At 39.4% G+C, this 26,793-nt stretch overlaps 1 protein-coding gene and 1 long non-coding RNA gene across 3 annotated transcripts in view; one reads left to right on the top strand and one right to left on the bottom strand.

The window, feature by feature from the left end:
* Window positions 1–25,516, top strand: part of COL4A5 (collagen type IV alpha 5 chain) — an 87,896-nt gene extending 62,380 nt beyond the window's left edge. For both annotated transcript variants that reach the window (XM_064518156.1, XM_064518157.1), the window contains exons 33-51: window positions 245–394; window positions 1,696–1,794; window positions 2,774–2,863; window positions 3,592–3,731; window positions 5,506–5,632; window positions 6,974–7,054; window positions 7,601–7,699; window positions 8,286–8,336; window positions 9,167–9,352; window positions 15,950–16,083; window positions 16,505–16,577; window positions 16,726–16,797; window positions 17,220–17,348; window positions 17,622–17,720; window positions 19,062–19,274; window positions 19,612–19,789; window positions 20,359–20,473; window positions 20,835–21,007; window positions 22,604–25,516. In XM_064518156.1, coding sequence (XP_064374226.1) covers window positions 245–394; window positions 1,696–1,794; window positions 2,774–2,863; window positions 3,592–3,731; window positions 5,506–5,632; window positions 6,974–7,054; window positions 7,601–7,699; window positions 8,286–8,336; window positions 9,167–9,352; window positions 15,950–16,083; window positions 16,505–16,577; window positions 16,726–16,797; window positions 17,220–17,348; window positions 17,622–17,720; window positions 19,062–19,274; window positions 19,612–19,789; window positions 20,359–20,473; window positions 20,835–21,007; window positions 22,604–22,685 — 2,291 coding nt within the window. In that variant the 3' untranslated portion in view covers window positions 22,686–25,516. The remainder of the gene's footprint in view (window positions 1–244; window positions 395–1,695; window positions 1,795–2,773; window positions 2,864–3,591; window positions 3,732–5,505; window positions 5,633–6,973; window positions 7,055–7,600; window positions 7,700–8,285; window positions 8,337–9,166; window positions 9,353–15,949; window positions 16,084–16,504; window positions 16,578–16,725; window positions 16,798–17,219; window positions 17,349–17,621; window positions 17,721–19,061; window positions 19,275–19,611; window positions 19,790–20,358; window positions 20,474–20,834; window positions 21,008–22,603) is intronic.
* LOC135329545 (uncharacterized) lies at window positions 17,484–20,360 on the bottom strand. The gene is made up of 2 exons (XR_010391019.1): window positions 19,970–20,360; window positions 17,484–19,864 (listed from the first exon to the last, which is right to left on the bottom strand). It is a non-coding gene; the product is annotated as an uncharacterized LOC135329545 (long non-coding RNA).
* Window positions 25,517–26,793: the final 1,277 nt, after the last annotated feature.

Genomic DNA, 26,793 nt, shown 5'->3' with positions numbered 1-26,793 from the left:
GGGCTGAGCAGAGCTGACCAGATGCCTTCTTGCACCATACAGATGTTCCTGTGCAGTCCCCTTGCTCAGCTTTGCTCCAGGGCTTAGCGTGCTGTGGAGAACCTTGCATAAACTGACTGCTCATTCAGTAAATTCCACCTTCATGAATAAATCATGACCTCCCTATGTAATGAAAAGCATCAGAATTATATTAGCCTACCCTATGGATTATATTATTCCCTTTTGTTGTCTGTACCTGCTGTAGGCAGTAATGGATTACCTGGTCAGCCAGGACCTCCTGGACCAGTAGGACAGAAAGGCATCAAAGGTGAAGCAGGCCTGCCGGGCCCACCTGGGAAAGTTGATCCAAAACAGCTGGGAGCAAAAGGAGAAAAAGGCGAACCAGGTGTTCCAGGTACAGAGCTCTGCACATGGCTGTGGGATGGGGTTTGTCTTCTACAGATAATAGTGACCTGTGACTGAATCTATTATAGTTCATTCTTTTTTATGGAAGAAATAAACTCAGAATAGAGAGCAAGATTCTCTTATTTTAGGCTTTGGAAAAAAAATGATTATATGATCCAGTTACTCTGTATAGTTAGTTTGCAATGTCCTCTTTCATGAACTGCTACTATTATATGGCACATGTTATAGTGCACTAAGATGTTTTCACCAGGATTAGGGTTCAGTCTTTTAGGTGTTATGATGAGAGATGGTTGTCATGGCTGCTGTGCTGGCTGCATTCCTGCTGTCTCTCAGGCCCTTAGTCCTTTTTCTTGTAGGATGGAATTGCACAGGTCAACCTACTCGTGCATTGCCTCTGGATTCCCCTTTTGGGTGTCTCTTCAAGCTACCCTCAGCTGAGCTAATGTCATCTCTGGCTTTGCAAAGAGCCTGTTCTCATGTGTGTTTCTACTCAGGAAGTTGGAAGTCTGGAAGGTTTTCACAGCACACTCAAGTCTACTTTCTCGCTTGTTTGCTTTCTCTCTCTCTTTTTTTTTTTTCCCTTAAGGTGTAAAAGTTCAGATGTCTCCTTTGAACTCTCATTTAGTCTTGAGAAGAATAAAAATATTCTATCCTAGAGAGAACCAGAATGTCTTTCACTAATGTTGGCCCAGCTGTTTTTGTGCTTGCTTACTTACTGTATTAATTTCTGTGAAGCCTAGGAAAGATCTTAAGATACCTGGCGCTTCCTTTTTCCTCTATTAAATTAGAGCTGTGGAGGGCAGATTTAACTATGCCTGCAGGACAGCACAAAAGTAATTGTATGGGATAATAACCACATAGTTTCTGTAAAAAGTAGTGCAGGTATTTTAGCAGATTTTCGTAATGTCTTAGTCCCGAAGTGCTTCCTGCGCAGCAAGAAGATTGAAAATGTGTATGCAAATAATCTAAAAGAATGTACAGGGGTTAACATGGAGTCTGCTCATCACTGAAAGACAGTCCCTTTTGGGTGAAGTATACTGGCATTAGTCATAAAGCTATTTCCTCTCCTTACAGCATATCGTCCCTGTTCTGTAGTCATTTGAAACTTTCTGGAAGCAATATTTTGTGTTCTTTGATACTTCCTCTTGGCTAAGCTACGGGGGATCATAGTTACTGAAGAAAAATCTGTTTGGAATTTGATTCACATATGTTTACATCCAATCATTTAATGTAAAAGAAAAAAAAAAGTAGTAGTAGTAATAATGCTAAAATGTATCTTTTGTCTTAAAGGTATTCCTGGCTTATCAGGACAGAAAGGTTATCAAGGTCTCCCAGGTGACCCTGGCCCACCAGGACTTAGTGGCCCACCAGGTGCACCAGGATTGCCAGGTAAGTAAGCAAGGTGTTAAATGGACAGTTTTGATATAGAAAAATTTGTATGCCTTTTGGTGCTGTCGGGTTGGGGTGTGGATCAAGATATGCCTAAGCAAGGCCTAGGGATTTACACTTAAAGCTGCAGCATAGCTTTGGGAAATTTTAAATCATTATCCAAACAGCATGCTTCAAGCTCTTTTCTCCTAACATGCCCCAAAGCAGTTTTGAGTTATTGATTCCTCTGAAGATTGGGATTGCCTTTGAGATGACTGGAAAAGTGCTTGCTGCTTGGATAAGCAACAGGACTTGCCTGTTTTGTATGCTTATTTCTTATATTATTAGTCACACTTTGCATAAGGCCAAATGAAGATATTGTGAAGGCTAGCTGGATGTCACAGCTTTACTTTCAAGAATTTCAGGGATTAAGAAAAAAAAAATGTTTCACAGCACTTCTTCCTACAGCTATAACAAATCATCTGAAATCTTGATGCTTTGCTCACTGTTTTTCTGCCAGTAATATGAGGATGTAGGTCTTGCTCTAGATATCTTGTTGGGCTTTGGGAATTTTCTTAGCCATCCAGGACTCAAACTAGTTTGAGCATTGTAGGTCACATGTAGTTCCTTAATAGAAGCTACTGCAGATGAGGAAGAGATAATGTTCTCATTCTGCAGAACAATTCATGAGAGACTGAGTCACGCTGGTACTAGCTGACTTCAGATGGTTTCTAAATCATACTCTGAGATTTGACCCATTTCATTAGACTAATCTCAAGAACAAAGAAGAGGATGTCCTAATAAATCTTAGCTCAGGACAAACAAGTTTAAAACTACTTCAGTACAAATGGGCAGAAAGTATGCTGGAGCAGTTTGAGACCCAGAGCAACTCCAAATACTTAGCCTTTGTAATTAGATGATGACCATATTCATATGAGGATGCATGAATATCAGAAACTTTTAATTATTCATTAATTAACTAAACACGCAACTTTTCTAGGCATCAAGGGAGACACAGGACTTCCTGGGCAGCCAGGACCAACAGGACCTCCAGGGTTAAAAGGTGCCATGGGAGAGATGGGCCTTCCAGGTTAGCTATTGTGCTCATATTTTATTTAATTTTGGCCAGTGCTTCCCATACAATACAAAGGTGGATCTGCTTGTGTGCAATATCTAAGAGTATATTTAAATATGAAGGATATATGAAGGACATGTAAAGCCCTATACACATATTTGTTGAAATAGTGCAGAAGAAATTGGAAATACCCATTAAAACATAAAATTGAAACAGTAAATATATTGTAAATATGCATTATTTTTACCTACAGACATAAAGTAGAATGATCTACTTTTTTGTAATATTTCTCCTTTTCTGGTGTTTCCGATTCTCCCCTTGAAACACTTCATAAAAAAGATGGTTCTGTAAGCTCAGCTACCAAAAGACAGACATCAGATACAAGCATAAAAGGGGAAGCAGACAGTGAATTCAGTTATTTAGAAAGATTGCTGAAATGAAACTACCAGTTTCTGAGTTTTCTATTACTAAATTGTGCCTATTTGCTAGCAAGAATATTTGGATTTTTTTTAATTATAAAATTCAAAGGAAAGCTTGGAAATATCATGAAATAGCCATGAGAGAGTTTAGGTAATTGTTTGTTTTAGTTTGTTTTTAAAAATAAAAGAACGTTAGATATTCAAAGGCAGATACTCTGTTCGTTAGTCCTTTCTAGTTGAGTTTGTGTAATATGAGTGACTTGTCTAAACAACTGCAGAAGATTTACTTATATCTATATAACTCATATTTTATGTTTTGGACAGGTCCCCCAGGGATTAAAGGCAGCCAAGGAGTAGGAGGACGTCCAGGCCAGCCTGGGCCAGCTGGATTTCCTGGACTGAAGGGGGAGAAAGGTGACCCTGGTCTTTCAGACGTTGGTATTCCTGGTCCCCCTGGATCAAAGGTACATTTACAAAATTGTTCAGTGGAACAATCATATGAGAAAAGGAGATTTCATGTTGATTTTTTTAAGTATGATTTTTCTATACACATATATACATATATGTGCATATACATATATATGAAAATACATAAATAAATATAAATTCTTATTTTAAAGGTGAAAGTATTTATATATAATTTCATCTGGTTAGAGCAGAAGATTGTTACAGACATTCCAAGTGGTGTTCAGTTAGTGGTCTGGTCTGTGCTGACATCTGCTGACATTTTCATAGTTGGTAGGGAGTTATAAGATGAATATCTTTGTTCCAGTGTTTTGTGATGCAGTTAATTTCAAAAAGGTTATGACAATATGCATTTAAGAATAAATTACTAAGGAACTGATATATCATGATTACTTCTGCTTAAAATTTAAAAATCTATATAAAACATCTGCACCAAAGCTTTCAAACATCCTCCCCTCTGTCACCCACAAGAAGTTGTCTTATTCAAGAGCTACAGAATATCTAGCAGCCTTCACTGATGCCTTACAAATGAGGTTGAGTAGCAACTAATTTAACAAAAACGTTGCATGATTAGAGCTCCACCGACTTCTTTTTCTACTCTACTTCATCATGGAGTACTGCATAATCAAAGGATCTTGATTTCTTAAGGTTGATTGGATTTTGCTGCTTTTTTTGCCGTGATCCTCACTGTTCTGTTAGGAAGATCACTTTTATGCTTTAGGGGATTGTGTAGCTTGGGAGGAGAATGGGCAAAGAGAGTAAGAGAATTCTTTTATGTCCCTGCAACTAGGTAAATAACAGGTGGCCTTATGTTTAGTAAAAATGTTATCTGTGTCTTTCAAGATTGTCAAAAGCAAGAGACCAAGTTTTTGGTTGATTTTATAGATGACCGTGACTAAAGTTCTCCTGTCTGTTTTGTTTAGTTTCTAATCATCATGCACATAATTATGCGTAATTTAAGAGCCGAGCTAAGTTTCCTTCTACTCTTAAAAGCATTACTTAATTATTGTTCATTCCTTATATCTATGCTTAGAACAATTTCCTGGCTTCATATGTTTGCCTAGAAAACATTGGTGACCCAAATAACTTCTATCAAGATTTGACATTTGTTTATGGCTAAAACTTTTAAAGTTGTCAAGGGAATATGAACATCCAACTTAAAAATAAATAAATAAATAAAAATAGTCTAGTAGAGCCCAGCTGATGAACTGAAATGTGTGCGTAACAGTCAAGAATTAAATAGGAATGCATCAGGATTGTGCAGGTGCATGCAAAATAATTGGGCTTTCCTTTCTCACTCACATCTTCACTAGTAGTAAAGAGCTAGAAAGTGCTCAATTAAATAGAAGTTGAAGATTTACTTAGGAGAAAGCCCTGCTGGTATACTGACATTGAGGTGTTCGAAGACCGAGATACAATAGTGACAGTCTTAGTGTTATGGTCAAAGTAAAACCTTTCAAAGAGTTAAAATAAAAATCTCTGCCTATTCTAAAAGAAAAAGGAACACAGTTTTTTTTAATGTAGGCCAACTTTGGGGAAAAGCTCTAAGAGATGCTTTATATACAAATTGTGGGAGCCACTGTTAAAATCTTTACAGTGGGCCATTTTCAAGTAGTCTTTATTACTGTGTGAGACGGTTAGCGTTAATTGGATATAATAAGAAATGTGCAGAATATAATGGTGACCTTTTTGTGATGGTAAAAATAGGAGTATACAAGAAGGACTACCCATATTAAAATGACCTGGTTCTTATTTCTGCTTAATGTTTTCTAGGGTGATCTTGGTTTGCCTGGATACCCAGGCAGTCCAGGCAGTAAAGGTATAGCTGGAAATCCTGGTCTGCCTGGATTACCGGGCAATCCAGGTGCAAAAGGAGAGCCAGGACTTCCTGGATTCCCAGGTAATTCTGCATTTACACTGAGCTGGAATTTCTTGTCTTTTCCTTCTTGCTCTCTCACTTTGGTATGCACGTCTAAACACAGTGAATAATTAGTGGAGGGCTGCAGCTTCTTTTAAAGGTTTTTAGCAACCTAGTGCCTCTAAGCGTTGTGCTGTTGGAACTGTCACTGCAAGTGTAAATGTGCTGGTACATCACTTCAGAGTTCCTTCTGAAATTACTCTGAATGACTTCTCAGATCTGCCTTGAGGGGATGCAGTAGTTGTGCTCCCCACTTGGTCATTCACAGCGGTCAGGCTCTTAACTTCTCTGACCCACAAAATACCTATGTTTGGCCCCATGGTATACCTTCATGAATCAGTAAAGAAGTATCATCAGGAAAGCTGAGCTTTTAATAGAGTTTATTGTCTGTTAAAAAAAAAAAAAAAACAGGAATGTTCTGAAAAAATTTTTCTAAAACAATGAAATTATGTTTTGTACTCTCCTTTAGAAATATTAATAGAGACTATAAATGAGTACGTGTCAGTTCTTTCAACTTTCAATTTTATGGTATCCTAGATTTGACTTAAATAAGGTTTTTGTCGATGCTGCATTTGCGGCTGTAAAGGCTGTTCCTGTAAATGTGCTTGAGCTGTCTTTAACATAGGAAGGTAGGGCATTTCCAACAGTGCAGTCACGGCAGCAGGAAGCTTAGCAGAGAACAGAACCTGGCCATGAACCTGAGAGTATTTAACCTGTGTTGCATGTCATGCCTAAAAGACTCCATTCAGGCAAAATGGTGTATTCAGGCACTGCCTCAGTCATGTTCCAGTGCTCTTCAGAACAAACATACTCCAAGGGACTGATCATTTTTCTTACCTCCCACTCAGTTCATGCTGCAGGGGTGAGAATAAGGTGTAAATTCTAACGAAAATCATTTTTATTAAGATCCTTTCTCAGTAAATGAAAAGAGGATTAGGGAATGCCTGGCCAGAATGGCCACAGTCCATAACGCTCTCACTTTGTTGTCAACCAGAAATACCTGTCTCTAAAATGGTAATTTCCTAGCAGACTGCCAGACTGACTCTGTCCTTCACCACTGGCACTTAACAATTAAGACAGAGTCTTGAGGGTAGCAGTAAGGAGACAGTCACGCTAGTATGTTTTATTTCCATGTGTTCTTTGCTTTATAATTTGCACAGTCTCTTTGAATGATCCACTGTAAGCCTGCAATGTGTGCATAGATACAGTATCTTGATACAATTCATTCATTTGTTTATCAGTGCATCTCAGATTATAGCATTTCAAGATCTGCTAAAAAGCCAGTTTTGTGCTGTAGTTGATTGAAATGCCTGTACTTTACAGGAACGCCGGGAATTCCAGGGCCAAAAGGTATCGAGGGGCCTCCAGGTAATCCCGGTCTGCCCGGACCGCCTGGGCCAGTAGGTGAGCATAAATAGTACAGCAAAGGTCTGTGAAACGTACAAAATTCCTTTCTTCTTTTTAACATCATGAAAATGTGTGTCCGTGTAGGGATGCCCAAACAACATTGAACACACTTAATTCACTGGAACTGAACAGAAAAGAAAGAAGTTTTAACTTTCTCTTCACTCCTTGTTTCTGCTCTCACAGTCATGTCATTAGCTATTGAAACAAGCAGTTAACTGTTTCAGTGTATGCAAGCTTTATTTATATTAAGTACTCCAGTGCCTAACCTGTTTTTATAGGAGCAAAATTCTAATTTATCCAAGGGAAGCATTAGATTATTTTTATTCAACACTGGCTGCTTAAAAGGTCACAGGCCCAAAAGCCATTTCTAAATTGTCAGAAAGAGAGAGAGAGAGTGAAAGGTTTTAATTTTAAAATTATATCCTTGTGGATTTGATATTAAATTATTACTCCTTCAGATTCAGTCTTGGGGGTTATTTTGTTTGGGTTTTTTTGATTGCAGGTAATGCATTGCTGTGCTAATGTGTTCTGTCCCCCTTTTAGGTGATATTGGCCGTCCTGGCCCTCCTGGTCCTTCAGGAGAGAAGGGACAGCCTGGTCGAGATGGTATCCCTGGACCAGCTGGTCAGAAGGGAGAACCAGGTTAGGTATCCTACCTCTTGGTTTTCTCCTCTTCAGTCTGCATTCTGATGTCCTGCTTTTTCTATTTGATCTCTCCTATTCCATTATTACCCATGCACCTTCAGAAATTGCTTCTGTGGTTCCCAGCTGCTGAGGGGTTCACAAAGAATGCTGTCAAGCTACCAGTGAAGAACAGGACTAGAATTCCATCAGCTATTAAATTTTTATTCCCTGAAGAATTTGGACTTGAACACAAGCCCCTGTTCCTCTATTCCATGCTAGCTGCATTGCTTCAGCTCAGCTACAGGGTGGATAAATGGTTTAAAGTCTGCCTCAGAGATAGAACCCCCAACCACAAAGGTGTTAAAACCCAAAATGTGAAAGAGCATCTTGTGAATGGATGGAAGTATTCATTAAAGTCACAGACACATTTTGCAGCAAAAACCCTTAGGTCTGGTGTGGGCTGGTGAGTGAATGAGAATCCTGGTAATCTCAAGGAATCAGAGTTTTAGAGGAACAGCATTTTCATCATTCTATGCCTCATATTCCTTTTCCTAGAGACTTGAAAGTTAAATGTTGATTATTAGCTGAATCTGTTTCTTTTCAGGTCTGCCAGGTTTTGGGCGCCCAGGACCTCCAGGACTCCCAGGATTATCAGGCAAAGTTTCTCTATTCTTTTTTTTAAAGGGTGAAAGTAAAATGTATATATACACCAAAGAGAGGGACACGTTGCCTGTTCTGCAACAAATGAATGCCATAGCAACAGCTAAGTGAACTTTTTTTTTTCTCAGCAGACCCTTTTCAATATATCAAAGTGTAATAAAGAGACTCATTACTGACTACTGAATTTTGTAAACTGGCAATTATCCAGACAAATTAAATCCACACAGGATAATTGAGTCTACTGCATTGTGTGGAACTTTGCTGATTTGTCTCAATAAATGAAGCATTCATACAGCTGATGACAAATGAAGCTGCTTTGAAAATGCCTGCTGTATTTTCAAAAGCAACTTTGGAACCTAAGTTATATTGCTTTTCAGTGGCAGTAAAGCTCATAAATCACTTGGGCTTACTTGAAAATTTTGCCAGTACGTCTTGACTTTTAGCAGTGTCTCAATAAAAATAATGATGTCTTCTTAATATTGACAGATTTCTCCACAGTGATATAAAGCTCATAGATCATTACTTGCAAGCTCATAAGCTCAGAGGATGTCTATGAATTAAAGCATCACAGAGTAGTAAAGTGAGACTTACTAAGGTCTTTTCACATGTCAAAAGCAACATCACTTTTTTTCCTTCAAAAGTTATTGGCCTCAATTCTTTTCTGAATTTCTTAGACCAATTTTATAGTGTCTCACTGCACAGAAGAGGTGAGTTGTGGCCAGACTTGCACGTTCTTAAGCAAGAGAGAGAATTGGGTCTGCAAATTGACATTTGGGCTTTTTCATATATAACAGTATTCATAAATTCGCCTTTTTGGTTTTACAGGGCAAAAGGGTGAACTGGGGTTACCTGGCCCACCAGGACCCCCTGGACTTCCAGGTCTGAAGGGAGAACCAGGTTTCCAGGGATTTCCTGGTCTACAAGGTCCACCAGGTCCACCAGGATTACCAGGGCCACCTCTGGAAGGTCCTAAAGGTAGCCCTGGCCCTCAGGGCATTCCAGGAAGACCAGGTAAGAGTGTGATTCATATCTATCAACATCTGCCAGTACTTCCATATTTTGCTGGTAGGTTATCAGCCTTTAGACTTTCTCAATTTGTTTGGATGGATAAGTTTAAGCCTCATGGCATAGGTCATAAGGTTTGTTGCCAAAAACAACAATATCTAAAAGCAAAACAATCTCAGTTTCTATTAATTTCTGATACCTGGCAGCAAAAATCCAATGCGTTAATAAACGGGAGATTCTCCGCATGCTGTCACAGCAATCATCTAGAGAGCACGAAATCGACTTTTCAACATCTGATACCTTTGCAGTATGGTCACATGATCAGCAAATGTCATCGCGCTCAAAAAGCAAAAATAATAAACCCCATCATTCTAAGAGCCATGAAAATCAAATTCACGTTAGCATCACAGCATGATCAAATTGGATACCTGCCTCTTCATCTCCGTGTCATGTAACATAAATCATTGCTGCATTGTGTCATGTGGCTCCCATGGATTCAGTGCACCATCATGCCGTCTTCATCTTTCCATTCCATGTTTGCATTTTGTTCCTGCACCGACTAATTCTGGGAATGAAAAAATACCATGCTGAGTTAACATTGCTGAGCAACTCCCTGGCATGTATTAGAATTTGATTGATATTTTGTGTCACAGAGTGGTTATTTGCATTAAGATACTGCTCTTGAAAAATCAAACTTTAATGAACCTTTCAGTCTTTAGGCTCAGGCTTATTGCTGTATCTTGAGTCTAGAAGTACTTTGCCACCAATAATTGCACCTAACATGCTTGACGTTCTCCCGAGACAGCGCTTTTAAACCAAGCTATTGGTTGATTACAGTTTTTTGTTTGCTTATAAATGGAGAAGTAATATTTTTAATTTATTTCCCTCTAACTCCATTTTTTCTGTTGCCAAAAGATTTGTTTGGGGAAAGTCAGTGCTGAGTTAGTGCATTTGTAAAATAGCTACTGCTCATGTATTGATCACCCTAGATATAAAGGGAGAGTTTAGTTTTGCAGTACACACTTGGAAAGATTTTCAGATTCATTTTTTCCTCGGGCTTGCTTCTGATACAGGAGGAGGCAATTCCACTGAAAAAAACTGTTTTAGAATGGAATTTTTTCAAAACATTTTCACTAGCATTGGAACTAAGTAATATTTGATTATGCTCAGTGGCAGTATGAGCTTTTCTCCTGTGCAAAGTAGGCTATGAACTCATCTATCGTATGTATGCATTTGAAGAATGAGTTTTTACAAACAACATTTGGCATTAAGTTATTACACCTTAAAACTGGGATGGTGTTTGCCAACATCATGGGGAGTATAATGAGGTTTTCTTCATAGTGCTACTAAAAATACTTGGATTACGTTGTATCCTAAGGCTGCCTTTTATAATGACTGGTGTGGAACAACCTGGTGGGTTAATAATTAACATCCAGGCCCAGTTTTTTCCTGTTTTCCTGCTTAGTTAGTGGAAGGAGGAGTAAGTACCTTTCCTTTTTGTCCTGGAGGAGCTTACTCCCTGCCGTGCACCTTGTTATGTACTTTAACCAGTCAGTGGAGCATCCCTGCTGCAAGTTGGTAGCCCTAATTTGCTTTCTACTGTCCAAGTAACCTTGTCCTTTTCCTGCCTCCTTGCTCACTGGCAGGTAGGAGTGCAGGACCAGTAATCCCTGCTCCATTCACTCTGGTTAGAGTTGCAGCTAGGGCAAGCAGGAGAATGCAACAAGAGAAGTTGGGATGTGGGACTTCGGTTTTGTAACTTAACGGTGTGCCCAAATAAGAGCCTAAGACATTCCAGGTGTCAAGATCTTCCAAAGAGGAGGAGTGTCTATGTGCAGAGTGGTGTAGTGATGAAAATTTTGGCACAGAAAGCAAAATGTTGTTCCATAAGAATAAGGGCTTTTATTTTTAAAAGATTTTTATACGGAGATTATCTTCAAACTCTTTAAAAATAAATAAATAAGTAAAAACAGCTAAGAAGCTACTGGTGTATAATAAAAGTACTAACTGTCATTTTATGTGCTGCTGTAGCATTGGTGGTTTTATAAAGCTTCTAATCCTATTTACACTCCTCTGTATAAATTGGGTGGTTACTAACTCAAATGAGCTGAGGAAGGATGGTGGGACTCATTTTGTGCAGATTTATGAGCATTGGTGGAAAAAACAACCAGTGAGGTTCTGCTCAGCCGTGTTTTCTCTCTCTCTCTTTCTCTCTTCCTGTCTCTGTCTCTCTCTCTCACTTCCATTTTTGTTGCACGCAATGTATAAAGCAAAGCATTTGTCTTGCTCGGTTATGTGTGAACTAATGTGGATAAACCAAACTATTATTGTGGTTGTGGACTGCAGTACAATCAGCACTCCAGTCTTTTGTCCCAAATAACACAGTTGATTGTTGGAACGCTGATTTTGTAACATTTCAACATAAGGCAGCTAGTCATAAAAGCAGCTGTGTGGCTGTCAAATTACCTCCCTTCTAAGGACATAAATAGAAACAGAAGTTGTATGCATATAAAATTTGTTGTTGACTTTTAGGAATATTCTAAGATTAATAAAAATTACAAGGTCAAATATAGTGTAGCTCTCTGAATTCAGCTGAGCTGCACCTAAAACAAATGTGGACTGATGATGTGGGGAGGGATTTGTTCCTGGCTGATAAAATGAAGCAAATTCTTAGGGCAACACAACATTGTTGTTACTCCACTTGATATTTTTCATTGCTAGGAATAATAATAGTTTGGTGTTTTGAATACCGTATCTAAAGGAATATTGAGCTAAATCTAAAAAGAAAGGTTTAGTTGAATATGTTAGTTTGTTGATATTTCTAACAATTTTGATGTTTTTCCCCTTGTTCTAATGATGACCTTGGTGAACTCTGACCCCTACTCCCAGGTCCCTCAGGTTAGCCCCTTAACTCCAAAATAATAATTTTGCATGAGGATGAACATATGTACTTTTTTAGTGTCTAAATGTAGATATACTGAGTCATTTTTCATACCTGCCTTTTAATCTGTGGTAGAAAAGAAGAGCCCAGAGCTGGCTTTCAGCCTCTTCTGCGTTGCTGTAGGGCTGGCTCTGGAAGGGCATAGTGTTGCTCTCTGCATGATGGAAAATCATGTGGGTCCACATTTGCAACACTTTTTGTAGAGTGCCCCTGACTGTGAAACTTGTTTTAGCATATTTTTTCACAGTGCAGTTGGAAAAATAGTATATAATATTCTCTGTTTTACAAATACGCATATTGTGCTGTCCTCTCGCACCTTTGCTATTGCTTTGTGTAATGGTGTTTTGCAGCTCAGGCAAACGATAGTATTGATTTTTCTAACACCTGCTACTGTTGATTTTGGACACTCTAATGCGACAAAGGTTAAACAAATAAGATCTTTTATACCAGTGCAAGAGTGTCTGTAGGAAAGTTGCACAGAATGACAGTAATGCTTTACGTTCCAGCTTAGAGCATTGCAACTTTCCAATGTACAGAAATCCTTATTTCTGTTGTTTTACTTCACCAACACATGTTTAGAGGAACTGAGAAAAGCTCTTGCTTTTTCATGTATTACTTTGATTAAAGTGAAGCATACAGCCCTCTCCTCCTTAACACTGGGGAGGAGAAACAGGATCGGTAAGAACAGGGTCATTTTCACAAGCTTATCTTAATCTTAGTGTATCAGCATGTAGCGCAAGCCAGCCCTTGGGAAGATTTTAACATCTGCGTCTAGATTGAAAATGACTCTGTATATCTACTTAATAGTAATAAAATCTTTTAAGTTTTGCTATGATGACTATTAGGAAACAAAGAACTGTCATCAGAATTCAATAGAAAAGAATCTGCTTTAGTTTTTAGTGTGCTGTACCGAGTGCTGTGCAACAGTAAATATGGGAGCCTGTGATGTTTGATTACATTAACGTACATCTAGCGTTATGACATCACAGAAAAAAATGAAGGTGGTTTTACATTTTAATTAAATCGTGACTGCACAAGCAGTAACCATACTTTGAAAGAGGACCACCATCATGGGCGTGCTGAGAGGAACTTGCCGATTGCATCGTGGTTTTGTTCAGCCCTGGGACTGTGCCCAGCCAGAGTTCAATGATCAACAAGTATAGGACACATTTATAAATCATAGTAAAACTTATCTAATGGTGAAATATGGTTTATAAGTACTTAACAGCAACAATGAAACATCCATGTCATTATTTTTAACAACTATATTACAGCTAGTATTTAAAATCATTTATCAAATACTTAAGAAACAGTGCATTGAGGTAAAAACCTGATGTGTATTTGTTGTAGTTTAAAGCTGCATATTGCATGATGTATTTAAATCATTTCACTGACATAAAAGATATAAGTGGCACAGGAGCTGAAATGCAGATTAATTCAGGAGCATGGTTGGAGACAATCGGCTTACATTTTGAAAGAGGATGCTTAAATGCGCTTTCTAAGGGTGTTATCACATGCCATTCTCCATAATAACCTTAAGGAAATAAATTAGCATCTTGTGGCATTTTCATCAAAAAAATTATGTCAACAATAAAGACAGCAAATTCTAAATTTGTAAGTTCTGCTGTATTTTTGCTTATAGCAGTCACAGCCCTTTTGACCTGTATTTATTCTGCTTACTCTTTTGCAGAGGGTGTATGGCTCCTTTTTAGTCTTCTAATTTCATTTACTGAGAGTTGACATTCATACCTGATTAGTGGTGATAAGTCCTTGTGTTAACCACACTTCTCCCCTACCCAAAATAGGATTTTGCTGAAGAATAATTTGTCATTTGCAATTTACCAACATATCTGCCAAGTTCTAGGCCCTATGAGTGATAAATATTGTCAGTGAAATGGTTACGTAGTCCAAACCCTATTGTGAGTAGGACTAACCGGTTGCAGACCTCAGCTGTAATGGTAAAGCAATAACACATTCTTTAGTAAAGCTTTAAGGTTGCCATTAAATGAGCAGTGTCAAATTAGTCTTAGCAGAGCCTAGTCACCAGAATAACTTGTATCTGAAAATACGTATTGTTGTGTACTCATGTATGGTCTTATGCATGCATGTGGATTATATTGTAAATACAAAATATGCTGGTGAAATGGGTTTTTGTGTAGTTTATATGCTGTCATCCATACTATTTCTAACTAGTAATCTTGTTTTGTATTGTGTGATGTCTGACCCTTCTAACATCGATCATTGGGCTTTGGTGAACTCTGATCCTTCCAGGTCCTCCAGGTTAGACTCTTAACTCGGTCAATTTATTTTACTGCATTGCATTTGATATAAGAGAAATGGATGTTTTCCTGTAATTCTGAGATTATCTTTTTAAGGACTGTGGTTACCCTGCAGATTGTACCTGTTTGATTAGGATGCCTGAGATGGTAACCTGTAATTATTTTGCATGTGTACAGTACTGGACCAGTTTAAAAAAGAAAAACACACACAAAAAATTTGCATGATGGGATATTTTCTGTGGATGAAACTGCAGGATGTGTTTGAAATATAGTACCAAAATGCTGTTGAATTAAAAAGAAAAGTTTTGGCAGGAATCCTATACTGAGATTTGCATGCAGAAATATTGCTCATCAAATTTATCTACTGAATATAGACAATGAGGTTTTGAAAGGAGGCTTTAAATTATTAAAGGTTTCACAAGAATAAAAATCTAGCACATTGATAAATGTTACTAGATTTGTTGTACTACAGATATTATAGCACTATCCTGCAGAGATCCTTTTGTTAACCCAATTATATGGTTTATTTTGTGAAATGTTATTAGCTGTTGCCAGTGCACTTGTTTACAGTTTGTTTTGCCACAAATTAATACCAGTTACCTTCTATTTAGATGGTGCCAAAAGGTGGGTCTCTCATTTTTCAGTGCTCCAAATACCTAGGGTTTTATCCAAGTCCACTCTTTCCTTTCAGATTAATTGCGCTGTTGCAAAGAGGAAATATTTAAAGACCAGCCCAGTACCTCTGTTGTTTACATGATGCAATTCTGCTACAGATAGACAGATCAGCTGGAGGGAGAGTCATTCAGCATAAGGAAGTTTCTGCAATTCAGATCAGTATTCAAGCAAGGCAGAATGAGGGCCTTCCTCCTGCTCAGCAGCCAGTAGCTGATGCATACTGGGATCCTCAATGGATATGTCAAATTCTCCCAGCAAAAAAAGCAGCAATATTTTACATTGTTGAGACTGGCTTTCAAAAGGAATTCAGTCCGTTAAGATAGCACTCAAGATGCTGAATGTAATGTAGGTCATCAGAGGGGATATTTGTACTATCCAGCTTGGGATATCTTGGCTCCTACTGAATGAAGGCACTTGTCTGGTCCCTGGTTAGCTTCTAGCTTGGATGAGTTGCATTGCCCTGTGGTGGGACCCGTTTCTGTTCATCAGCTAGATAAGGAGCCTCGGTTCTCCATTTGGGTAGTGCAAATAATCCATCTCTTTGTTTTCTCTTTAGTTTGTTCTGTTCGAATTCAGCATTGAAATAGAGCTGGGAAGTGAAGCCAGAATCTCTAGGTTGCCTTTTTTATACTTTATACACTGAAGGCACAAGCCTGGGAATACAGCTGACATGTACTGATATGTGCATATATGTTCCACAATGTTAAGGTCCACCAGGCCCAGAAGGTCCCCGGGGGCCACCAGGCAATGGAGGACTTAAAGGGGAAAAAGGGAACCCAGGTCAACCTGGTCCACCCGGCCTGACAGGTCAAAAGGGAGATCAAGGATCACCTGGACGCCAGGTAGGACAAGAAATGGGGGGTTCCCTCTAATTTATTTTTATGTGCAATAAAAACAGAACACGTTTGGGTGGAAAATGCATATTACAATAGTAAAATAAAAACCAGAATGTGATATCTAACATCTGGTCTTGTGGCAACATAGAGGGGCTTTTCCTCAATTATTGCCCAGTATCTGGGCAGGCTTTTCCCATTTCTCCAGTGGGAGCTGGAGCTGTCAATGCATGGGCCAAGATCTAGCGTTCTCTAACAGCACCTGCCACGCTGGCCAGCCAGTGAGCAGAATGCATTGCCTTGGCCTTCCAAAGCCCTCTGCGTAGTTCAGACACCCAAAGCATGCTTATTTGTCCACCGGCCACCTTTTCTTCTGTTTTTCTGAAATCGCTGAGGAGATGAGTGAGTAATGTGAAGCTCTTCTGTTCAGGGGGATCCTGGTCGTCCCGGCCTGAATGGAATGAAAGGTGACCCGGGGGTTCCAGGTGTGCCAGGATTCCCAGGTACTGAACTTGCATTTCGGGTGAACACCTCCAGATACAGTAACAACCTCTCAGGGAGGAAAGAAGCCTGATTTTGGCCACTCCCACAGCGGGTTTTGTAATACAGCATGTTCTTTCACTGTGTGACTGCATGAATTTGATGTTTCAGGTATGAAGGGTCCCCCTGGACCTGCAGGACCTGCCGGCCTCACGGGCAGTCAAGGACTGCCAGGCCCACCAGGTAGGAGTCATGGGTAGCATTATCGTCACTTCTGCTCCTCGCCAGTAAGATTTGGTACACAGCTGTAGGACTGACTTGCTTTCAGACAGCAATGAAAGTTGGTCCCTTCCAGTAGTTACATGAGCACCACTGACAACACAATTCCAAACTAGTAATTTTTAGCTCTACAACTAATGCTGCTGTATTTTATACTCTGTATCTGGTCTACATAGCTTAACCCCTGCAAGACCCAATATATCTTGTCTTTTGGGGATCACCAAGAGCACTATTGTGCCTTTTGTATATAATTACACTTATGCTTTGCATTGATAGCTCTTGGCTGCTGAATTAGCAATACAGCATAACAAATAATGGGCTACTCAAGTTGCCTTTGATGCTGTCTTCTGTTTCAGTTTATCTGATACAAAGTTACTTTCTCCCAGGTCCACCAGGTTTACCAGGTGCCATTGGACGAAGCATTGTTGTCAAAGGTGACCCTGGTCCACCAGGTCCTCCAGGACAACCTGGCTCAAAAGGGCCACCTGGATTGCCAGGGCCACAGGGATTGCCAGGTACGATTCTAGGCGGCTGCAGAGAAAACAACTAAGTATAACTGTGAGTTGCAATACAGGTCTCTTACATGTTCAGTACCGAGGGTGCAGAGACAAGTTCTTGGGCTCAGCAAGAGGTAACAGAAAAATAGAGGGTTGTAACATCTACATCTCGTTTAATGGTCTGTTCTTATCTAATATATCATAAGGAAACAACAGATGAGTCCCAGTTTAAAGATTTCTGTAGTAAGATTTCAAGAGTTTCCATTTCACTTATGCATTTGTTTTTTCTAGGTCCAATTGGTCTTCCTGGTGATCCAGGGCGAGATGGACTCCCTGGGTTTGATGGTCCAGGAGGACGTAAAGGCGAGAGAGGTCTTCCAGGCCAACCAGGTATGGTGTTTATCCTATGAGGAGCCAGTGGAAAAAGAGATCATCCCTTCTGAGTGCAGGCTAATATTGGAAAGTGAGAATTGCCTCATGAGAATAATAATAGAATCATAATTTTAGGGTTTTCCTAGTGTAAAAACGTTACAGCTTATACTTTGATTTGGGATATTCTCAAGACCAACATGTTACCAGTCAGTGCTGAATAATATTGTAGCACACCTTATCTTGAGCTTAATGGCATACCCTTTGCAGCACAGGTGATAACACAGCAAATAATGAAGGCAGTAAGAAACAGAAGGGAAAGAATTAGCAAAATCATTTTCACTTTGCATGGAAATCAGGAATGAGCAAAAACAGATTTCATAAAGGAAAGAATTTCACCATATGCAGAGATAAGGCTATCATGCAGCCATTGCTTGGAATTACTGAATTACGCTTTGAGAAAAGAAATCATACTAGATTCTGGGACAATTTTCTAAAAAGATGATAAACATTAAGTAGCTATATATTGCAAGCAGTGAGAAAATATCAGAATTCAAACAGTTAAAACAGCATAAAAATCCACAATATTGTTTATTTCCTTTTTTTTCTCCTAAGTAGCTCTATGAAATATGTTAGCATTATTTTAAGTGGAAAAAAAAGTAAATAACAATGATTCTTGCAGAAAATAGTCTAAATATTTTGTAGTTATATTTCCTGAAATTTTTTGCTGTTTGAGAACAAAAGCCTTCTCTGAGTCACATGATCCGTTGGTTGGTTGGTTGGGGGTTTTTTGCTGTCATTCAAGGTTATTCTAGTTTATTTCCATTTTTTTGTAACCTACTCCAAAACTGACTGCAGCTTTTCTACTGATTTTGGTGGACTTTGGCTCAGGTGTTCTTAGACCATGCTTTAGAGTGAAACTTGGTTCTCTTTCGGCCTCTGCCACTTTTTTTGTGATTTTGAGCAAAATGTTTCAGGTTTAGCTTACTAAGCTGCATGCGCAGGCAAGTATGTCCTGGAACTGTGGAGCTGATTTAGAGTTAGGTCAGTGGTTGTCATGTCCACAGCAACTGTGTTATCTTAGTGCCTCACAGCTCTCAACATATTTATCTTTACAATACCGCTGTGATGCAGGGAAGTCACACTATCTGATATTTTATAACTAGCTGTAACAGCCTCAGCAAGTTGGCCAAGCTTACAGAGAAAATCATTTGAGGAAGATGGTGTTAGGAGTACGAGGTCACCCAACTTGTAAGCACCGTAATCACTAAACCATCCTTCCTTTCAAAGTCACCTTAGTCCTAAAAGAGCAAGAAATGCTGTTAATAAATACTGCGTGTTGTGCTTCTCTCCTGTGAACAGGTTCACGAGGAGTACAGGGACCCCCTGGTCCTGATGGCCTACAAGGCCCACCTGGTCCTCCTGGAACAGCCTCAGTCGCTCATGGATTCCTTATAACTCGTCACAGCCAGACCAGGGATACACCACTATGTCCACAAGGAACATTAAGAATATACGATGGATTCTCTCTTCTGTATGTGCAAGGAAACGAGAGAGCCCACGGACAAGATTTGGGTGAGATATTTTTTGTGCTCTTTCTTTACAGGGAAAAAGGTTATAGCCCCTTTTTTAAATGCTCTGGTTCTCTGAAGATATGATAGTCCTGGAGATTACTCAGATGAGGTTGGGGAATGCTTGCTAAGATCTACTGCTTCCAGAGGTTGCACATGGTAATTCAGGATGACAGAGTGAACCAAATTCAGAGGTTACGTTTTTCCTGCATGTGACAATTTGATAGCACATACTGTGCACTCACAGGTGGATAGGACGAACACGCAATTAATGTTCCCAAAAAACTGCTAAAAATAAAGTGAAAACACTGCTGTCACATTTCACACATCTTATTCCGTAGGTACTGCTGGGAGCTGTCTCCGACGTTTCAGCACCATGCCGTTCATGTTCTGTAACATCAACAATGTTTGTAATTATGCCTCAAGGAATGACTATTCCTACTGGCTATCAACTCCAGAGCCAATGCCGATGAGCATGGAGCCACTCACTGGGCAGAGCATTCAGCCGTTCATTAGCCGGTGAGACAAAGCAGGCCATCACGTCTCTTGTTTAGTACCTGGATAAACAGCACGTCTTATCCACATATTTCTAACCTGTAGGTTGGATTATTAGGAGATGAATCTGTTGTGGTTTTCTCTGGGAAATACTGGGAAAACAGCTTATTTTAAAGTGTTTGGTGCCTTAGAAGGCCTGCTTACCTGCAGCAGTGATCATTAGAGGCTGAAAGGGTACAAGAGTATTCCTCGCCCCTGAGGAAGCTGTGTAGTCAGGAGCACAAGATCCCTGCAGACAGGAGAGAGTAAGCAAGAGCCAGTAGCTCTGAGAATAAGACATTCACCTGGGGCTTCCAGTTTTTGCTCCAGAAACTGCTTCTGTATTTTATCCAATGGTTATTAGTGGACATACAGGCAGAATTTGTATCCAGAACTACTGTCTCACTGCAATTACAAAATACTTGAGAAGCAGAAATCTGGATTAATAGGACAGCCTTTCACAGGCCAGTTCTCCCTTCTGTGAAATAATTCTTAGTAACATATACTGCCATTATTTTAACATTGTGTTTCTCTGATACTTCCCCTGTGTGCAGATGCGTTGTGTGTGAGGCTCCTGCTATGGTGATAGCTGTCCACAGTCAGACCATTCAGATTCCTTCGTGTCCGCCAGGCTGGGACTCCCTTTGGATTGGTTACTCGTTCATGATGGTAAGAACTGCCTCCCCTTCCCGAAATGGCTATTACCGGCTTGTGTCATCAACCAGCTGCTTTAGGATTTTCTGTTAAAACCTGCCGTGGTTGTTATTAGAAAGCATTCACCTTCAGTTACTAACCATAGTAGCCAATACTCAGGCTTATTTTCCAGTACACAGAGCTTAGCGTGATTGATAATTCTCAGTAAATGCTGCCTTTCTAAGGATGGTAATGGAAGTGTCTGACTTTGCATTACCTGAACCAAGAATGAACAGTAATTCTTTTAACAGTTGAATGCTGCGCTTTAATTTTTTGGCTCCCAATAAAAATCTCTCCTTTGTGTGTTTGTTCCCTCCCTCCTCCCCCCGGCCCCCAGCACACTAGTGCTGGAGCAGAGGGCTCTGGACAGGCCTTGGCATCGCCCGGATCCTGTTTAGAAGAATTCCGCTCAGCTCCATTTATTGAGTGCCATGGTCGTGGCACTTGTAATTACTATGCCAATTCGTATAGTTTCTGGCTGGCAACTATAGAGGTGTCAGAAATGTTCAGGTAAGAAAACCTGTTTCTTGCATATTGCCTTATTCCAGGCTGAAACCTTTGGAAAATTAATTTATTCCTAAGATCAAAAGAGATTTGTTTACAGGGGTATAGGGAAAGAATTTTTTTTTCCCCTCACAACCAGTTTTTCAAGTGTTTGCTTGGTAAGCCTTTAATATTATGTCAAAACTTGCTAGGGCACATTCTGTTTTGCAGGGACTCTGATTCTTTTTCTAACAATTCTTATTCACATCTAGTAATACCTTTTCTGAAAATAGTCCCAATGTAGCGACTGAATTTTGAGCCTGAAAGATCAATTTTGTGCATTGTTTTCTTGCCTGGCCTTTAAATAGACTCAAATATTTCAAAAGCTAGCTATACAGGGGACAGGTATAGGGGGAAATCCATGCAAGTCTATTCTCAGTCCTAGGGCAGGATCAACTTGACTTTAAACCTTTCAAGGCAGCTGTTCATATAACCTGCTTCTAGAAGCCGTAAGTGAAGGAGGGATCCACACCCTCCCTGGTAAGCAGTTTTTCAGTGCTTTGCAGAAGAATCAGGATGACATTCCAGCCCCAAGGAGATCAACGGGAATTTTGTCCTCAGCTTTGCAGCAGTTGTCACTTTAGCTGCAGAGCCTGACAGCTCCCCAGAACTTTTCCATTTCAAGGTGTTAGTAACAAAAACATTTTTTTCTTGGGAAAGGCATTTCCCTTTACAGGCTAGAACGTCACTGCCCTGTTTGCGTACTGATAAAAACTAACAAATACTCCCCCTGCCACACAATTGACAAACGTAGCATTGTGGCAGAGGGCTGGCAGTTTGCATGGAGTGTGGTGTGGAGCAGTAGTGGCTGCTAATTTGGTTTGGCATGACACCACCTACACAGTGATATTTAATTATGCACTAAGTAGTCATGACCCTATTAGTTTCCAGGGTAGTTGATCAGTGGTAATTCACTGGTCAGAAATGCAGATTAATAATACCCCTGGACCTTTTAATTTTCTCCGCCTCTACTATTTTCTGTCTGCTACAAACACAATTTTTTCTTTATTTTGTAATTTATTAAAAATATCCCTCTTAAAGAGTGGGCTTACTCTCTGTGAACATGTACACTAACATAAATAGGTTGCATTACTGTCTCCCACCTCTCTACCCTTTCAGAACAGAAGTAAATTATTTGATAAAGCCATCAGTTACAAATACAAATCTCATTGTAATGGTGTTTCTTATGTGGTGTTGTAATTCCCTTCAAGATTACAAATGTGGTTCTCTGGGGGAGGGGAAGGGAAAGCACACTGTGTGCCCCAAAAATACTGCCTCTAATGTACAAAATTTGCCTTCTACTCAGTGTAGCGTTTGTGCTGTATCATATGCTGATACAGTAGTTCATTAACATACCTTTTGTATACTGAGACAGTGGACAAAACTGTCACCTGGTGTGAGGACATACAGAAGAATCACGTGTAAGGAAAACTTTAAAATACAAGACTAAGTCCCACTTATGGACTTGAGCATACTCTTAAACAGTGGAATTAAGTAGAAGCTTAAAGGCATAAAATTCTGTAAGCAAAGAAAAGGCTAACCTAACCTTTGTTTGTTAACCAGTAAACCTCAGTCAGAGACTCTGAAAGCTGGAGACTTGAGGACGCGTATTAGTCGTTGTCAAGTTTGCATGAAGAAGACGTAACATCTTGGAGAATGTATTATAAAACAGTTGAAAATTCCTAAGGTGCACTGTCCTCCAGCTGTAACAATGGTGCTACTGTGTGGAAAGAAAAAAAAAATCCAAACTCTTTTAACCATGCAGATTCAAGTGTACCTCACTCGCGTGCCAAACTAAAGATTGTTTGGTACATATTTGACAACAGGACTAAGATAAAAGAACTGACCTCTTGGAAACAGAAAAGACATTTGAGGTTCACGAAGGATCAGAAGATGAAAGTTTTCATTTCTCTCCCTGTACCAAAATGGCACCTTTTTTGATCAACCAAGAGAATACAGAAAAACACAACGCACTGAGTATGTTTAAAATAACCAGACTGCAGTTTTGAAAAACATTTTTCATGGTGCTACTAACCCTACTGTATCCCAGGTTTTTAATATGAAATTTTAAGCTTATTTCTCTTTGTAAGTAATGAAATGTGTATATTGTGTAAACACCTTTTTAGTTGAAACTTTTAGTCATTTAGAAACAAACCAGCCTCAGATATAAAAATGCTCATGTCTAAATTTAAAACATACAACAGTATTTTATTATGAAACTTGGGGTATGGAGAGAATTTACACCTCTTGCACCAACTTAGTCATTTAATATTTCATTTCCTTCCTCAGTTGCCAACCTGATTTTTTGGGGGAATGCACAATAATTCCGAAGTCATTTTGATCAGGGTTTTAAATGTTAATATTGTACACCATGCTATCAATGGTTTTATTTGTGCTTAGAAATCCCAATCCACTTGAAAAGGGTTTTTTGTATCTTGTGAAAATATGTGAAATGATTAGCCATATTCTATATCCTTCTTTTTCTGAATAAAGGTCACATTCACATTTTAGTAGTAATCAGTTTGGTGTAACAAAAACTGTTCTTTGGGAATATCCAGTTACCAAAGCATTTAAGATTATGCTTACATAAAACCTCTCTTTACTCTGAAGTGGTGTCATGCATATTATCTGAAATAGTGTACACGCTAAGAAACCTTCTGAATAAAATAAAGCAAAAACTGGTGGAAACTGATCTTTTCCTATTTACAAATTAATATTTTGATCATTATGTGAATTTATATGCAATGTACACTGTACTTACTAATGCAAGTACAACATACTTACAGTATATATAGCAAGTCTTGTGTATGTATAGTTCACATAAGGCCTTGAAAGATGGTGCACGCAGTTCCTTGTTTCTGATGTCATTTTGTAAGAATACTACTATATATGTCTTAGAGTGTCACCACTTGTGCAATAACTGAAAAGTCAGTTTTTTTGTATGCATAACTGTCCATGACTGTTCAACTTTATGGTCAGTGCTGTTTCATTTATACTTATGTGTAAACACAGCTCCCTGACAAAGCAAGGCTATTTTCTAAGTGCTCATACTTTCATTTTTTCATTGTATATTGCCACCTTCACCATCTATTAATATAGCTTGGCTTGTGATTTAATATACTGCTCTATATAGGTGAAGTGTATTTGTTTATATTGAATACTGTTAACTAATTCATCTGCTAATGGCTGTTCCTACTTATCTTTCAGTTATCACTGTAAGCCCTGAGCATCAGGAAATTCCTTGTTTTATGCATATCTGACAAAAGACATAGGACTGGTGACTGATCAGGTGGCAGTGATTTATACAATGAGACTGGGGCTGACTTAAAAAGCTTTCAACTGAGTATGAAGCTAAAGATTTTTAGTTTAAAATGCAAGAAAATTAATAGCATTGTCACTGTACTTTAAACCTGAGGGACAATCTGTGGAAAATAGGCACGAGCCCGTGTGTTAGCTGCAATAGTGACAGTAGAGGGTGGGCAGTTCAGCAACGTGCACCCTTCAACTCATTTTATTTTGGTTTGCTGATGCATACAGAGAAATAAACTGAACCTACTGCTACCTCCAAGCCAAGAACTCATTACCAAAGCTGAAAGAAAGTAAGAAGTCCCTTAGTGTAAAGCCAAGCCCATATCTTACTGCTGTCTCCTCTGAAGCCTAGAATAAACCTAGGAGCTTGTCCCTAGCCCCCAAAAGCACAGTCGAGGCTAAGGTTGAGGAGCTCCTGGGGAAAGTGCTCTTCCGGCTCTCCCTTGCATCTCTGCCATGTGCTGCCTAGACTGCACTCCCCCCCAAGGCAAATTGGTTTTCCTACAATGGGAACCTGGGGAAGGGCAGAGAAGGTTTGTCCTAGTCCTGCATTAACGGTGCTTCTCTCTGAGCTTTTGGCCTGTTCTGCAGCATGTAAAACAAACCCCACTGACCACTGGAACCGTAATTCCTTCTTGCCAGGCTTAGGTGGAGACAGCATACAGAGCAGCTATTTGGGTGGCAGCTTGAGTTCCCAAACCTGTTAGATGACCATGGAAAAATGAAAAGATGTAAAGCAGCTCTATCTTGACCAAGGTGTTCTCTGTTCCATTTCTGGAGCTCCTACCCTGACACAGCCTGACCCTTATCAGCTTTAGGCTGACATTTCTGAATGGGTTAATTTTGATTTTGTTTAATGAAAAGTGGTCTAGAAAGGAAGGAGCATCTTTTAAGTGAGACATGGAACAGAGATTCAAGGGATGTTGGCTCAATTCCCATCCATTGCATTTTGTGCCTCAGAGTAGGCAAAGTGCCTTGTATTGGGTCTCAGTTTCTTATCTATAAAGAAAGAATGGTTATTATTTTCTCCTATTTCTTGATTACTTAGACTGTAAGCTCTTTGGGGCAGAGACATCTTTATGTGCAACATTGGGGGCTCAAATGTTGGCTGGGGCCTCTAGGTGCTATCCATCAGTATATAAATATTAAACTACAGGTAAAACCTTATGTTTGCAGATTTGTTATTACGTAAAACAGTGTTTTGAACATGTAGAGCCTTAAAATGGCTTCCAATATAGCCTAAATATGATCTGGATCAGAACACCACTTCCTCACCTACAGTTAAGCATTTTTTTCCTAAAATTTGATTTTTTTTTTTTTTTTAATAACAAAAGCTTTTATTCTCTTACCTAATCATGTAAAGCTACTCTACTTTAACTGAGCTTAAGTAATAACATGGAAGGTAAGACAGTTGCATTTGCAAGATGTACAGGGACAAGAGGTGCACTTTAGCCACTTGAGGGCACCATGTAGCTTTAAAAGAAACCTAGTACAGAAGCCAGTTGCATTACTGGGAGTGCCTGTATCAGCAATGACTTCAATAAAAGCTTAGTAAAGGGGGGAGTGGATTACCTTTCTTTGCTCACTGCACAGTTCACGTGCTTTCAAAGGGACCTACAAGCTTCTGGCAGAATGGAGGTTAATATAGTCTCACTGTCAACTGTAACTGGGCTGATGAGTTCAAAATGTAACTTTCTGAAGGGTTACAAGTTTGTAAATCCTAAAAACTGTAACCTTCTGTATAACTTGTTTACACTGTTCTGTTACCAGAGCCAAGAGTGAAGTTCTGCTTAGTCAACACACAGGCTTTTTAGTGTCTCCACTCTAAAAAATTCCTGTTTTAATCCTTGACTAAGAGAGAAATGCTTCTTTCAAGTTCAAATGGATTTATGATACAAGGTGGGATTAAAACACTTCTGAAACAACTCTTCAGTCAAAGCACAACCTGTAATCAGAGCGGGCACGCACAGCAATGTAGCAGCATTCGATATACAATGAGTTAGACCAGCGCACGTGAGCTTGGTGCTTTCAAAGCTCTTAAGCATGCAGCTTTTTGTCCTCTGTTGTAAAGGCTGGTCCCCTCTACTATTGAGGATTTTTCACATCAAAGGGTGGAGAAAATGCCTACTTAAAAAAGCAGTTTTAGAACTTGAAAGAGTGATTTATTGATCTTGAAAGCAAGCAGTCCTTGAGTGCCAAAAGATCTTCTGAAATTATTTTCTGTACGCTTTGCTATCTCTCCGTGGTATTTTGTAGTATGTGTGCTAAATGCACAAGTCAGCATGGTGCTAGAACTGTACACAAGTGTCAGCTCAGGGGCACCACAAAGGGAAATTAGTTTTGCCAGTTTAGGAATATACTGCTGTGAGCAGCATGTTACATATTTTTAATAGGTCTTTCCCAGAAAAGTTAAGCTTTAGACAACCCAGCACTGTTGCTGAACA

The sequence above is a fragment of the Dromaius novaehollandiae genome, chromosome 11, assembly GCF_036370855.1.
Source record: "Dromaius novaehollandiae isolate bDroNov1 chromosome 11, bDroNov1.hap1, whole genome shotgun sequence".
Classification (NCBI taxonomy): domain Eukaryota; kingdom Metazoa; phylum Chordata; class Aves; order Casuariiformes; family Dromaiidae; genus Dromaius; species Dromaius novaehollandiae.
The sequence above is the reverse complement of the archived record's forward strand: the minus strand, read 5'-3'. Positions and strand labels throughout refer to the sequence as shown.